Source organism: Rhododendron vialii, chromosome 9a (genome assembly GCF_030253575.1).
Source record: "Rhododendron vialii isolate Sample 1 chromosome 9a, ASM3025357v1".
NCBI classification, from domain to species: Eukaryota; Viridiplantae; Streptophyta; class Magnoliopsida; order Ericales; family Ericaceae; genus Rhododendron; species Rhododendron vialii.
The window spans coordinates 35,207,007-35,223,563 of record NC_080565.1 but is presented as its reverse complement, the minus strand read 5'-3'; the positions used below and the strand labels follow the sequence as shown (position 1 = coordinate 35,223,563).

General features: G+C 38.4%; 3 protein-coding genes across 3 annotated transcripts; all 3 read right to left on the bottom strand.

Annotated features, from left to right (window-relative positions):
- Window positions 1-2,313: 2,313 nt before the first annotated feature.
- Window positions 2,314-3,228, bottom strand: LOC131299841 (uncharacterized). The gene has a single exon (XM_058325413.1). The coding sequence runs from the start codon at window positions 3,226-3,228 to the stop codon at window positions 2,314-2,316; it is 915 nt and encodes a 304-aa protein (XP_058181396.1).
- A 10,998-nt stretch (window positions 3,229-14,226) lies between these two features.
- Window positions 14,227-15,436, bottom strand: LOC131300538 (uncharacterized). Its single transcript, XM_058326438.1, has 2 exons — window positions 14,971-15,436; window positions 14,227-14,709 (listed from the first exon to the last, which is right to left on the bottom strand). The coding sequence occupies exons 1-2, from the start codon at window positions 15,175-15,177 to the stop codon at window positions 14,290-14,292; spliced, it is 627 nt and encodes a 208-aa protein (XP_058182421.1). The 5' UTR covers window positions 15,178-15,436; the 3' UTR covers window positions 14,227-14,289.
- On the bottom strand, window positions 15,314-16,557 carry LOC131299840 (uncharacterized). The gene is made up of 2 exons (XM_058325412.1): window positions 16,193-16,557; window positions 15,314-15,365 (listed from the first exon to the last, which is right to left on the bottom strand). The coding sequence occupies exons 1-2, from the start codon at window positions 16,555-16,557 to the stop codon at window positions 15,314-15,316; spliced, it is 417 nt and encodes a 138-aa protein (XP_058181395.1).

Below are 16,557 nucleotides of genomic sequence, written 5' to 3'. Positions count from 1 at the left end.
GCTACTGTTTTTAAGTAAAAATGGTGTCTTATAAGACTGGAATCTGATATTTCGTACAGCTCTTTGGCACGAATGTCACCTGTTTCTCTTCGTATATATGGTTATATAAACGTTGCTGGAATTAAGATGTTGCTGCTGTTCTTTTGTGTGCATCAGATGTAATGTTCTGTTTTCCTTAGCATCAGATGTAATGTTTTATACATCTTAACTCAGTTGAACTTCATAATCTTACTTAATCATATGGAAAGATTGCATTACATGATATTTGCATTGCACTCATATTAACTCAAGTAAGTTATTGCTATATTTTTAGTTTGAATTACATGCATGATTATCTATCTACTGTCCTTATAAGATTTTTCAATGCATCAGACTATACTGCACAACGAGAAAAGCGACATGAGAACAGTTCTGCTAGACGTAAAGCTTCATCGTGTGTTTGAAAACGTCCGGCAACATGGGTCTAAATACTATCGGTACTTGGAATTCCCTATGAATGGCAGCGGGGACAAACCAATAAGATTTACACCGTACCATTGGACCATTCTGTTATTTGATGTTAGGAAAAAGAACTGGATGCACTACAATTCGTTGAAGAAGAGAGACGGCAGTGATCCAATTCTGAAAGACGCTACCGTTGTGGTACACTTACTAATACCATATACACAAATACTCATACTCATTCACAAACAATATCAACACCACTAATGTTGTGCTTTCTAACTATAGAAAAAATACGTGGAGAATTACATGAATGCCAGGCATGCTGAGCTGAATAACCAAAGTATCGATACAGAAGTTCTATTTGAAGACCAGAAGTTCGATGCTCCAATCTGCTCACCTAAAAATACTCCACAACAACAAAATACATCGTAAGCTTCAAACCGCCATAAAACCCCTACATACATCAGTTTGTCAAGAACTCAAAATAAACTTATCATATTTATTTGTCTCGAAACTATGTAGGGTTGATTGTGGGGTTATCGTATGCATGCTCATGGAACTAGTGGCGCACCTTGAGCCAATCCCAAAAACATTGCCAAAGACTGAAATTGATCAGTTCAGAGCTAGTTTAGTCTCTCGATTTTGAACGATGAAGGTAGAAGCTGGACAATAAAGAAATGGGAAGCCAGACGGATGGGGAAGGGATCGCAATGACCAATCAATAGATGGATAGTGAGATGATGATGAGATTGTTTGTGATATGGGGAGTGAGATGGTGTCCTCGGGACAAATGTGGTTTTAATTTTTGTGTAAAGATAGCAGAAAGATGTTTTAATGTTGCTGCTGTAGTTCTGTTAGTCCAGTTATGTTTGTACAGATGTTGTTGTTGTTTTGGTACTGAAAATCTAATTGAGAAGGGTTGCAGCTGCTAATGCTCCTGTTTATTACTAGTCTGCTCATGCTCCTATTTATTACTAGTCTTATGTATTGGCTACTTTTTTAAAATAAAGATGGTGTCTTATATGGCTACAATCTCATCTATTGCAGTTTCTCTGTATTCTGAAGCTAGGTTGCTGCTATTTTTCTGCATGTTATGCAGTTGTTTTGATTCTGTTATGCTGTCCAGTTTAACCACATCTAAAATTCTAAAGGATTATGTAACAGGATGTGTAAAGCGGAATGTGTAAAGCTCTGCTGTTATGCTGTCCAAGTCATGCTGTTATGCTATTAACCGAATGTGCAATTGATTTTGCAATCGGGGTTATCCAAAAAAAAGATATATCTCCATACAACTGATAAAGACCAACCACAAGTTTTGCAATGAATTGTCAGTAACGTAACTTTTCTTATACGAAACATCCCTTTAAACCTTGGTTATGAATTAGTTATCAAAAAACTAGACAACATTACTAACATATATGGTCATATAACTGAGTATGACATACTGTAACTCTAAAAAGCAGCCATACATAATGTTATATAACGTTATATACAGTGTACCTGAACAAGAGAACAAACTGTAACTCTAAAAAGCAGACATACGTAATGTTATACTATAACGTTATATAACTATAATAACGTTATATACAATGTACCTGAACAGGAGAACAAACTGTAACTCTAAAAAGCAGCCATACGTAATGTTATATAATGTTATATAACTAAAATAACGTTATATACAGTGTACCTGAACAGGAGAACAAACTGTGCAAAACTCATGTATACAAAATATTAAACTCTTTATTTATCCATAATCCAAATGAAACAACTTCAATATTTAAGCATAAATAAGGGGGGGGAAAAAAAACCACAACTTTATTATATTCTTCATCATAATCTATCCTTTATTCTCATATTTGACTCATTGCCTCATATATCGCTTGGCTCTTTGCATGTTCTTCGGTTGTGCTTTGAAGCCTTGTGGCACCTCCCACATTTATTTGGCCTAGTATATGACTCTTCACCCCTTGAATGAATGCGTTTAACTTTGGGCCTACCTGCTGGCCACCTGTTCCATGGAGGGTTTATAACCTGGTCACCTTCATTTGTAAAATCAAGAATGTCACTCTTTACAACTGGATATATGGGTTCTTCATATGCACGCCGATACGCATCGACAAGGTATAATGGATCCATGTGGTCCACCAAAGTTCCTTCCCCTCCGCAAGCTTTTATAATAACCGTTGCAGCATGCCTACACATGAAACCGGTAGACTGCCATTGACCACAAGAGCACGTCCTTTCCTCAACAGACACTACCTTCGGGGGAAGACAACGCACCTCGTACAAACCACCCTTCGACATAATGATCCTCCACAACCTTCCTTTATTGATAAAGCGAGCTAACTTCTTATCCATATTCGGACAAATAACTGAATTCCATTTCATCGACTTTACTCTCCTACCTGCCATTTGCTTCATAATTTTGCGACGAAGTTCATCAACTAAATAAAAAACAGGCATTTCACGAGCTTTAAGAATCCAGTTGTTAAACGACTCCACAGCACTGGAGCTCATCTCACCGTACCGTTGACCTTTAAAATATGCGTTACTCCAATGCTCTTTAGGGACACTCGCAATACAGGTCCTAGCTTTATCCCCACCAAATTGGTAAAAATCTTCCTCCGCAGCTTTGTAAACCGACACCGATAAAGCATATGCACATTTGTTGAACAATTCTACGAGCCTGTTCCGAAAACCTTTCCTAAACCGACCACGAAAGTGATCCTTCAAGTTAAACTGTAGATGATAAAGACAGTATGCATGATGACAACCGGGGAACATAACAGGAATGTTATTGACAAGACCTGCGTTACGATCAGTAATAAAGATAATAGGACGAGTGGACAATGTACTCCTCAAAAGGCCAAGAAACCAAGTCCAATTAGCATCATTTTCAGCGTCACAAATTGCATAAGCTATAGGGAATAAACCTGCACATGAATGATAAACGTATAACGTTATATGCGAACTCCTTTCATGTGTAGCTTCACATAATAGAACATACAATGTTAAATATTCAAAACTGTACAAATGAAATTTAATATATACGGATATAACATAAACAACGAACACAAACATACATTGATTTGCATCTTTCCCTGTTGCGGCAAGGAGTGTTCCTTTGAATCTACCTTTCAAATGGGTGGCATCAAGACACAGAAAAGGCCGACAGTAATTGAATCCCTATACAAGCATCAAACGACACAAAAAGCCGTGAAAACTCTTTGGTTACAGGATCAGATTCTAGCCTCAATACGCTCCCCGGATTCGTAGCCCTTGCAGCTTCAACGTACCTCCGAAGCCTATCGAATGAACCTTCATAATCTCCATACAATTCCCCCCTTGCCTTCTCCACACCTAACCAAGCATTATGATAGCACAAATCAAGACCATACTTGTCCGTAAACCAATCCTGCATGTCGATTGGAGAAGTCTTAGGTTTTTTCTCAACAATCCCAGCTATCTCATTCGCAACCAGACGGGATGACACGCGCTTATGCTTATTGGTTCGGTATGTTGACCCACAATTATGCTCATTATGACACTTTTTAATATGAAATACTCCATTGGTTCTATTTAAAATAGCATGCACCTTCCATTCACACCCTGTAATAACACAAACCGCAGTAACCCTAAGTAAATCATTTTTCACGAAACGGTACATGAAGCCATTCTCAATCGCATATTTAGCCAGCACAGCCCTGAACTCCTTCACACATTTGGGAAACTCTTATCCAACACCCTCTATCAAATTATCCCAAGCTTCAGTCAAATACCTAGTCTCCGTATGTTTACAATACTTTTTCGCGGGGTCCATTACATCCACATATTCTACCTCATCATCAACAACTTCATCAACATCATCCATTTCATCAATAGCACTACCAACAATTAACCGGCTACTATGTTCATTCTCATCAACCTTTGCATTTATGCGATCACAATTACTAAGCAAGAAAAGCATGTTCTCAAAATCAGATTCATTCTGAAGAGCATAAAAACCATCCTCATAAGCATATGAAACAGAAAACCTCCCTACCGACAGATTCTTCCACCTATTACAAATGATGCTTAAGACATCATTCAACCTACCACCGCCCGATAACCTCACCGGATAAATCTGCAACCCATACTTACAAATAAACATGACTGTAGAATCCATAACAACTGCACACGTAACAATACAGGATCAAAAACAAAACAAATAACCGATAAATAAGGTTATATATAAAAAAGAGGACAAAGTTTCAAACATATATGGTCATATATTTGCATATGTCATATGTAACTCGTAACTCTATATACAATGTCATATAACGTTATATAATAGCAATAACGTTATATCAGTTTCAAAAAATTTATATAAGAACACTAACGTTATATGCATAGTATCTGAAAAGGATAATATAGAATGTCTTATAACGTTATATAAGTATAACAACGTCATGCTTATATATACTTATATAACGTTGGATATAGAGAGAAAGAGTGATAGAGAGACGATAGAGAGAGACGAGATAGATAGAGAGAGACAGAGACGATAGAGATAATGAGAGAGATACACAATAGAGAGATACGATAGAGAGAGAGAGAGAGAGAGAGAGAGAGAGAGAGAGAGAGAGAGAGATACCCGAGAGGGAGGGAGGCGAGACTGCTTGGATCAATATAGGGAGTCGGCAGACGATCACCGGAGGAAATTTATGCTAGATCAATCGATTATAACGAGACTGCTCCTTTTCTCTGTCGCTCTATTCATGGTAACTGTTATTGCCCGAGATATTTGCGTGAGTAATTTCAAACGTAGGATAATGGGGCAAACGGAAGAGATTTTAATGGGAGGGTAAATCTATAAGGCATTATTTCCCTTTTAAAATGTAATGGACTTCATGCCTTATCAAATATATATTAGTGGATTTAGTGGGTTAGAAACTTGATCAGTGGACCTAATGGGTTAGAAGTAGGCTATAGTGGACCCTAGGCCAATTTTTTAAAGAAAGAATGGAGGTAGTGGGCACGTGATCACCTTCACATTCTTTGTTTTGTGTGTGTGATATGGCGATCAAGAGTAGTGTCTAGGGTCACTTACACGCATCATGATGTCCTCGACTAATCCCCTCTCTAATCCGGTCAAAGACTAATTATTCACGATTGGATTAGAGAATTCACAAGAAATTAATTTCTTTAGGTATATCCTCAAGAGCCAATTCGTTTAATAGACAGACCAAATCAGAATGGATCTTTACTTTACTAAGTCTGGTTTCGAAGAGTTCATGAGCGACTCAGTTCATTTCCAGCCCTAAAAATAGGTACTCTAAGCAAGCTTTTTGTTCCAAAACAGTTAATGAATCCTTAATATTGAAATTGCAGACACGTCAAAACTCGAGTAGCAGAGGACAAACCCGCAATACATAAATGCGTAATGAAATCAGAAAAAACAAAATCACATTAGTTATAAGGGAATTTTTTTCAATTTTTCCTTTTTTATGTTCACACTCTCTTTTTTGTCTTTTAGAAAGAAAAAAAAAACCATACACTTCAACACTAAAAAATAAAAAAAGTGAGTGTGAATATCAAAAAATGGAGTTTGAAAATCAATTCCCAAGTTATACCTAGAACACTTTCCACACTTGTACATCTTGATAACCGCCAGCGCGGGGGCATCGTCATCGGTGAGAAGAAGGGAAGCCTCCGTCGAACGGACCGCCACCTTGGTTTTCAACAGGACCTCCTTGCTCTGGTTGGGCAGCATGTAGGTATCGCTCAGGTTTTCGACGGTGTCGTAGAGGTTTCCTAGGCAGCCGACCATGCTTTTGGCGGTGAGGAGGCGGACGACGGTGCTGACGGGGAGAGAGAGGAGGGTGAAGAGGAAGTTGACGAAGTCTTTTCCGGCCTCGGCGAAGAGGACCCTGTACAGATCTTTATTGAGTCAGATTTCGAAGAGTTTACGAATGACTCAGTTCATTTCCAGCCCTAAAAATAAGTACTCTAAGCAAGCTTTTTGTTCCAAAACAGTTGATGAATCCTTAATATTAAAATTGCACACGCATCACAACTCGAGTAGTAGAGGAGAAACACGCAATACATAAATGCGTAATGAAATCAAAAAAAACAAAATCAAATTAGTTATAAGGGAATTTTTTCAATTTTTCCTTTTTTATATTCACACTCTCTTTTTTGTCTTTTAGAAAGGAAAAAAAAAACCCATACACTTCAACACTAAAAAACAAAAAAAGTGAAGGTAGATATCAAAAAATGGAGTTTGAAAATCAATTCCCAAGTTATACCTATAACAGCACTTGTACATCTTGTTAACTGCCGGCACGGGGGCATCGTAGTCGGTGAGAAGAAGGGAAGCCTCCGTGGAACGGACTGCCACCTTGGGTTTCAACAGAACCTCCTTGCTCTGGTTGGGATGCATGTAGGTATCGCTCAGGTTTTCGACAGCTGTCATAGAGGTTTCCTAGGCAGCCGACCAAGGATGGGATCAGGAGGGGTCTAGTAGCGGCGACCGCCACGACAAGAATTTTAAAAAATGCAATTATTATATGTAAAAAAAAAATTTATGCCCAACTTATATAATTTCGCCACCACTAAATTTTTTTAGTATACATTTTGCCACTGCTAGGGTAAAATCCTGGTTCCGTCCTTGCAGTCGACCATGCTTTTGGCAGTGAGGAAGCGGACAACGGTGCCGATGGGGAGATAGAGGAGGGTGAAGAGGAAGTCGACGAAGTCTTTTCCGGCCTCAGCGAAGAGGACCCTGTTGTTCTTTGTGTCGACTAGTACGTAGTTTCAGGGTTATCACTTTTTTGGAGGAGGAGGAGGATGCCATGGGTGTGTTGAGTCACTAGTGCTTTTTCATAGGGTTTTGGAGATGAATGTGGGATTATACAAACACAAGCTAGCTAGGGAAACAAAGTAGGAAAGAATAAGGATGTTAGAAAGAAAACGGAACACACGAGTTCATTATTTGGAATAAGTCTGAATAGAAATATCAGGGGTTTCTCGTTTTATAGGTATAAGGAGAAGCATTTGGCATGACTTCAAGTCTAGACTAACTGTTTACACCATATTTCACCGCCTGTCGATGATCGACCGAAAGGTGACAATTATGAGAATACTTCATATTTTATTATTATTAAGTATTCATATTAATATTAAAACTAATATTAGTATTCCTTTTATTATTTTTATTTGCATGCAGGACACTTGGCTTGTTCCTACACATGTGGAAGTTAAAAGGACACTTGTCATGCTCCTACACATTTGAAGGGAAGTGGGAAGTTATTTTGACAAGTGGAAGCAAAAGATTGAATGAAGACTAGTGGAGAAGTTAAGAAGTTATTTCCTACGTTTGTTGTTTTCTATAAATAGTCTTTTAAGACTTCATTGTAATTCCTCTCCAACAAATCAAAGTCTATCTTTATTTGTCTTAATTTTTGGCACTATTAACCCATTCGGGTTATAATTAGGAGTATGTGTAGAATTTCATATTCTAAGCTTAACTTAGGATCTTCGATGTGTCGCTCATGGCGATGGATCAATCGTTGAAGATTAATGGAAGTCTCTTCCATTTGTCTTCAATTTCGTTCTTAATCTCACATTTGACTCGACTACCATTTCTCTTCCGGTGAAGTCCTGAAATACGGCGTGGAACCACGGATCCGTCTTGTGGAGACATAGCCGCATTCGCCCTTATTTTTGTTGTTGGCATTGTTTCCCGAAATCTCTGTCGATTTCGATCAAGGGAAAAATTGGTAAACAATTTTGGTGCTAGAAGGAGGGCAATCATTACTAAATCGGAAGTAATGGCAACGATCAACTGTGAAAATGCAAGCCTTGCATGTAAGGCTCAAACATTTTGCAAAAATGGAATACCGGCCATGTATTGGCCAACTTTGGGATCATTTTGGAAAAAGGAAAAACCAATCGACAGAATGAGAAGCCAGTGTAACGTGAAACAAAAGCCTCACAAGGCTTCGACAATTTACTCATGCAAAAGCAGCCATTCATTGGCTTTGTTAAAACGAAAGCCTTGCATTAGAAATCGACGGAGATTCCAGCCAAATGGCCATGAATTTGAGCCATACAGTGGCCATGAATTAGAGCCATACAATGGCACATGGAGGCTTGAATATTCACTTTTGTTCAAAATAAGTGCTTATAAATTATTCCATTAATGGAACAGCCTGTGAATGTTAATTTCGCCTTTAATGTAGAAATTTTTCTGACAGAAAGTGTGTTGCCACAAATAGATGGAAAAGGCTATCTTAAAGGCCTTGCATGCACACGGAAGGCTTGAACAATTTATTTGTTCAAAACAAGCCATTTGATTGTTCGAAAATTGGATGAATTTATGTGTTTGGCCTTCAACAGAGAACATATCCATGGTTAAGTTCTGTTGGCCTTCAAATTATGGCCTTAGTCAAATGTGGAATAAAAACATTAGCACTCTTAAAGGAAGGCCAAAACGGTGTTGGTTCAGATTATCCCTCATTTGAATGAGCAAAGGCCAAAAATGCTTAGTGGCCATTTCTGATCATTCTTTGAAAGGGATAAGTTATTGTTGTAGCCAAATTTCTTTGTGGCTAAATTATAGGATGAGAAATAACCCCCTTTTCGATGATGAATTTGGGGGGCAAAAATTCATCTTTGGAAGAGCCAATTATATAACTTAAGTGGCTTAAAAGTTTGAAATCTGACATATACCATTCGGTATGAAAGCCTTGGATGGAAGGCTTGAAGAGTATTAATTTGTTCGACATATGCTATTCGGTGAAAAATTTGACTGTAAATTTGACGAATAGATTATGGGTGGCCAATGGTCATCAGTCGATCGATTGAAGAGGCTGTTGTTCATGGTTGCTAATGTTCACAACGATGCCCATTATGCTTAGTAAAAGAAAAATGATGCCTTTACATAATAGGAATCACATGGGGGGCACATCTGGCCTTTGATTTGTTAAGTGGACACACTAATAAAGGACACATGGTAGCCTATGGGAGAGCATGAGTCCATGATCTTGAAGAAACTGCTACAAACTGCCGTGCATGGGCAACGGGTGACACTTGGCCCATCTCAGAATTGACAGTTGATTTCCTTGGTTCGGCTTGTGTGGAACATCGTTAACTGCCCAGTATTATTTGGTTTTGCCAAATGAACTTGGGGGCAAAATTCATTAAGGAACTTGAAAATTTGAAATTCAAGCAAGTCGAATCATGAAAAGAGTAATTCGACTAGAGTTTTTAATTTAGACCATGAATGGTCGAAATAGAAAATGATCCCTACACTCCATCTATAAGGGTTAAGGATGGTGAAAACTTGCCCATGGAGTATGAGTTCAAGCCAATTGTGGCTGTGAATTGTTGATCGACGGTAACCATGTGTTAAGAGGGATATGGATTCTTCGAAGCCATTTATATTGGCTTTAGTCGAAAAACACCAAGTATTTTATGCCACTTATCCCACCACTGATCTTTGGCTAGCAGAAGACTTTTTGTCGAGGACTAATAGAAATGGTTAATTATGGCAAACAGGTGGTTTTGCATGGGGTAATAGATCGACCATCCATTAATTGCAATCGATTGGTGAAATTTACAATCGATCATGGCTTATACTGGCTTATAGTTGAAGGAAACAAATCGACAAGGATTTTTCAACAGAGGCAATACTATCCCATAATTCAACAGAGGGAATATTGCATCCAATAAGCCAGCAGTCGTTTTTAAGCCTTGAAGGCTTTATTGTACCGGTCGAAAAATGAAAAGATTGGTGTAAAATTTATCAAAAACTCTTCGAAAGTTGAGGGGCATAAATGTTTTCACTGTAAAAGGTTATTACTTGCTTTTGGCCCTTACTCTTGTTTCAACTTTGTTTTCCGAAATCTCGGATGAATTCGATAGAGGGAATGTTTGTTGTTTGCTACGCGTGTGTTTTGGCCTTTTCTTTATTGAAAGAATCTCAACTCCCATAATTTGATCAAGGGGAATGTTTGTCGTTTGCTACACGCGTGTTTTGGCCTTTTCTTTATCAAATGTTGGGGGAGAAATTAAGTAAACAAATGCTTGTGCTTGATTACAAATGCTTGTGCTTGATTAAGGCTCATGGCATAAATCCTTTTATCGATATGCCATTCTTAGAGTTTTGATCTATAGGCCTTTATTCGATAGGCCACGTATGTCCAACATGATCCGTTTCTGGTATCAATTGATTGCCCAATTGAGTTGGGGGCATAAATCTTTACACCGTAAAAGGTTATTACCTGTCGATATCGACAGAGGGGTGATTTAAAACTAGTTAAATTATTCACTTGGGTTACGTTAGCCCTTCACCCAAATGAATAAGGGGGGCATTGTTTACACCATATTTCACCGCTTGTCGATGATCGACCGAAATGTGGCAATTATGAGAATACTTCATATTTTATTATTATTAAGTATTCATATTAATATTAGAACTAATATTAGTATTCCTTTTATTATTTTTATTTGCATGCAGGACACTTGGCTTGTTCCTACACATGTGGAAGTTAAAAGGACACTTGTCATGCTTCTACACATTTGAAGGGAAGTGGGAAGTTATTTTGACAAGTGGAAGTAAAAGATTGAATGAAGACTAGTGGAGAAGTTAGGAAGTTATTTTCTACGTTTGTTGTTTTCTATAAATAGTCTTTTAAGACTTCATTGTAATTCCTCTCCAACAAATCAAAGTCTATCTTTATTTGTCTTAATTTTTGGCACTACTAACCCATTCGGGTTATAATTAGGAGTAGGAGTAGAATTTCATATTCTAAGCTTAACTTAGGATCTTTGATGTGTCGCTCATGGCGATGGATCAATCGTTGAAGATTGATGGAAGTCTCTTCCATTTGTCTTCAATTTCGTTCTCAATCTCACATTTGACTCGACTACCATTTCTCTTCCGGTGAAGTCCTGAAATACGGCATGGAACCACGGATCCGTCTTGTGGAGACATAGCCGCATTCGCCCTTATTTTTGTTGTTGGCATTGTTTCCCGAAATCTCTGTCGATTTCGATCGAGGGAAAAATTGGTAAACACTAACATAATCATAACTTTTAACTTAAACATGAATATCTTCTACTATAGACAAGGACAAGCATATCTTACAGCATTGGTCAAGCATATATATATATATATTAAAACTTGCGAACTCGTTCATGACTAGAAATTAACCACACTACATCAAACTTCCGACACATAGTTAATTTGGGCAAACCACCAGATACCCTCATCAATAGACAAAAAAAGATGGAAAAACGAAAAAACAACCAAATTCTAAACCACCACAAGACCCTTGAACGAAACAAAATCTAACGCGCACGCATTGTTTCCTCACCGGCAGTAGGAGTATGCATCAATCCTCAGCCCCTGTGTTACCGAGGAAGTGTTGGGGTACACCCTTAGTGGGTGGGTGTGAGCACAGGGGATCACTCCCCCCTGTGGTATAAAAGTGCAAGTGTGCACTGTGTGTGCCAGACGTGAGAGTTGAGAGTGAGCCGGTTTGTGGCTCCCCCGTTGGGGGAGCGGTGCTCCTTGGAGATGCTCGGATACTCTGTCGGAGAGAGCCGGAGTGAGGAGTGAGAAAGCCGGTTTGTAGCTATCCTGGTGAGGTTTTTTCAGTTGTATATGTGTAAAATATATATAATGAGTTTTTCCTCGAATATATCTCGTTTTGTGCTTGGTTTATTTTCGTGCTTGTGATTAGAGGTGTGAATCGGGATCGGGGTTGCAACCCATCAGGAAGACACTTGTTAAAACCATCTTCGACTGCAAACTTGCTTTCTACAGCTTCAAGTCTAAAACATGGTTACAAGAACGTACGGTGTGAGATTAATTGAATACCTCAGGCATTCCCATGTCAACAACCCTTTTCTCAAGTGCACCAAAGTAATCCCAGAAATAGTAGACATAGGAGTCACCACCAGATTATCCATCACCATATAAGTCACCACTCCTTTCACGAATCCTCCCTCCCCTGCTGCTAATTCCACTTCCTTCACCTCCTCCCGAGTAACATAACCCCCCCTCCCGCGATATACCCGAGTTGCAATCAGGGCACAAAGCTTCAGAGTCGTTCGAGACATAAGAGCATATACATCAATAAACGGTATAATACCTATTCAAAAAGGTCCAATTTCTATTTTACCTACCCATTCATTTTTTACTTCCACACCACAGTAGCTTCTTTATAATTTCTTCTCTATCCATTAAATATTAGAAAATAATACAAATTGCAGTATATATATATATATATATATATATATATATATATATATATATTTTACGGTTGCAGCAGATATATAGATCGAGTTCGCTGGGACTAGGAGATCGTGGTCGTCGGACCCAAGCTTTCTTTGTTTGACGACTTCCGTCGAGATCGATTCTGGCGAACAGTAAAGAGATATCGAACCACTATTTCGTGAATCATTTTTTTGTCGCAAATCGTTTGAAAACCATATTTTGAATCGAAATCGATCATTGCAGGTGTATTGCTCTGAAACAACTGGGTGTTGTAGTTGTGTGTTTGTGCACCGCTCGGGGTCGCTGAGGAAGTCGTAGGCCTCTGGGATTTGCTTGAACCAGGCATGAAGAAGAAGCGAATTAGCAGAGAAGTAAAAGAGAGAGAAAATCTGTCAGTGGATAATAATATACAAAGGATTCCTCGTGAACAGTTGCTCGAGATATATACCGAGCAATGGTAGAGAAATGTATTTTTGCTCACCTTTTTAGCTACCTGCTGCATGCCAGTTTTTGGTCATTTTGCTAGGTAAAATACCTAAAAGAGGCTTTCGGAGAATTTGGTGTACATGCTCCAAGGGTGATACTGATAGTGTTGGAAATTTATTATTTTAATACTGTATTAAATTTCTTTACATTTTTGTGCTAGATTTTACAAGTCATGTGTATATCCGTATAGGAAGCTCTTATCTTAGTATTTAATTGGATATCCACTTGCAAGATCATATTTAATCTTGAGATCAAAAACTTTTAAGTGGGATACCATTGTTGACTTTTGGGAGGATGTGTTTTTGGTTTTTGAATTTAGAGAGGAGAAGTAAGAAGTAGGAGGAGAGGAGCTTTTCGACTTCTCATTTTTTAGTGTTATTCAAAACACATTTTGACCAAAAGCCAAAAAGCCAATAACCAAAATGCAAAAAGCCAAAAAGTATGGTAACCAAACATAACCCAAGCAGAAAGAAAGGAAAAACTGAAATTAGTAACCCATAAATTTTTCATCAAGACTGGTACTTTTATTATAGTAGAAGCCAGAATGGCGTTAATGTTAAAGTTGGAGTTTCCACCAAGTTTTTTCCAAAAAAAAATTAGGCCATTTTACCATCTCGTTCACAGTAACAATAAGTTTTGGCATTTTATCATGTTATTCACAATAACTAACAACTTCTTTACCAACAATTATTCACTTATATACCTATCTACAATTTATTGGTGAGTGGAAACAACTTAATATTTCTTAACAACTTATTAGTTAGTGGAAACAGCTAACAACTTGTAAGCAACAAATTCTTTCTCAAAACTTATTCCCTACTGGAAATGCCCCCTAAGTTATGAGGAAAGGATCGGGAAAAGAGAAACTTTATCTGATCTGGATCGTTAGTGTTTTGGACGGCTGAGATTGAGCGCTGTGAATAAGTTTTTCTGTATGTTCATATACATAGCATTATCCAATGCCTGTTAAGCACTAGTAGAGTATTACACACACACATCCACACATCGCGCCAACAAACACGTGCAATTGGAGTTCCCAACGAGCTCATACCGAATGACTTTGTTAACATGCTAAAGATCAACGAAGGACTTCATTAGGTTATAATATTGATATCGTGAGGCACATAATTAGCGTCCTCTTCTTCTCCCTCCGAAAAGTAAGTTGCACCAAATTGCTCCTTCAACTTCGCGACAAAGTAATCAACCCTCCTCTGAATCCTCTTCTGCTCTTTTATGATATTATCTTGGCCGCAGAAGGTAATGTTGAAACATTCCTCAACCCTTTCATGAAACTCTTTGGACTTGGGATCGGAAGAAGCAACGGCTTCATTTGGAGGAGGTTCAGACATGGCTTTGCTTGTGCTCACCGAGGCATCCGCGGTAGGCCCTGTTTCGCCGACCGTGACAGGATCACGGGGAATGGAACTTGAAGCATCCATTGTTTTCATGCCTCCAAGGAAGACACTTGTTAACACCATTTTTGAATGCAAAGTCGCCTTTAACAGCTTCAAACCCTAGAAAAGAAGGGCATATATGTTCAATGTCTTTACTACTACGTCACTCATAAGAATTATGTGCAAGTTCCCTGTATACAATTACCCAAATGCATATATGGCAATAACAACTTTTTCCTTATTTTGAACTACAATGACGAGCGATTCATGTTCTAACAAGAATCGCAATATTTGAATCCGGAAGTCCTGGAACGAGATTAACCAGAAAAAGGAATAACAAAAAGGAAAACTAAGCAACAAGAGAGGGGGACACATCAATACCTCATCCATCCCAAAACTCACCACCTTCTCCTCCAAAGATTGAACATTTGTAACATTGAGCTTGCTAAGCAATGCAATACCAGAGATGGTAGACATGGGCATCACCACCAAATCATCCATCACCATATATGTTATGAGACCGTTAACGTAGCCTTCCTCACCGGATAAACCAGTATTGGCAGGCACGAATGTTACCTCAATCGACATAGGATACTTGCATAGTGGACAAGTAGCTTTTGGGTGATTGGCGACGGACCTGTAAATCAGGTTTTTAAAAATTGAAAGAAGAAAACGATTTTGTTAGTAAGTAATGTAAAATTCTAATGTCAAGATGAATTGAATCTCAAGCAAAGTCCTCAACATATAGGAAATGTAGGGTTCGAATTTCGTGCCATCTGCCACAAAATAGAAAATATCTATGAGATCAAAATTAACTCAAAGATCAAAAGCGATTCAATACATATCATTATATGATTTAATCAACAAAAAAAAATGGTATTTATAATGATGTTCAAGATTGTCACAAAGTCAAAACGAGCACCACCAAAATAAGCTCATGGAATTTCATTGCTACACAAACATGGGTTGAATGGAGGTAGTGTAATTTCCGATTGACCGAAAAAGAAAGAAAGAATGGAGGTAGTGGGCACGTGATCACCTTCACATTCTTGGTTTTGTGTGTGTGTGATATGGCGATCAAGAGTAGTGTCTGAGGTCACTCTCACGCATCATGATGTCCTCGACTAATCCCTTCTCTAATCCGGTCAAAGACTAATTATTCACGATTAATTTCTTGAGGTATATCCTCAAGAGCCAATTCGTTTAATAGACAAACCAAATCAGAATGGATCTTTACTTTACTGAGTCTGGTTTCGAAGAGTTCACGAACGACTCAGTTTATTTCCAGCCCTAAAAATAGGTACTCTAAGCAAGCTTTTTGTTCCAAAACAGTTAATGAATCCTTAATATTAAAATTGCACACACGTCACAACTCGAGTAGCAGAGGAGAAACCCGCAATACATAAATGCGTAATGAAATCAGAAAAAACAAAATCACATTAGTTATAAGGGAATTTTTTTCAATTTTTCCTTTTTTATGTTCACACTCTCTTTTTTGTCTTTTAGAAAGAAAAAAAAAACCATACACTTCAACACTAAAAAATAAAAAAAGTGAGTGTGAATATCAAAAAATGGAGTTTGAATATCAATTCCCAAGTTATACCTATAACAGTCTTCACACTTGTACATCTTGATAACCACTGGCGTGGGGATATCATCGTCGGTGAGAAGAAGGGAAGCCTCCGTCGAACGGACCGCCACCTTGGTTTTCAACAGAACCTCCTTGCTCTGGTTGGGCAGCATGTAGGTATCGCTCAGGTTTTCGACGGTGTCATAGAGGTTTCCTAGGCAGCCGACCATGCTTTTGGCGGTGAGGAGGCGGACGACGGTGCTGACGGGGAGAGAGAGGAGGGTGAAGAGGAAGTTGACAAAGTCTTTTCCGGCCTCGGCAAAGAGGACCCTGTTGTTCTTTGTGTCGACTAGTAGTTTCAGGGTTATCACTTCTTTGGAGGAGGAGGAGGATGCCAT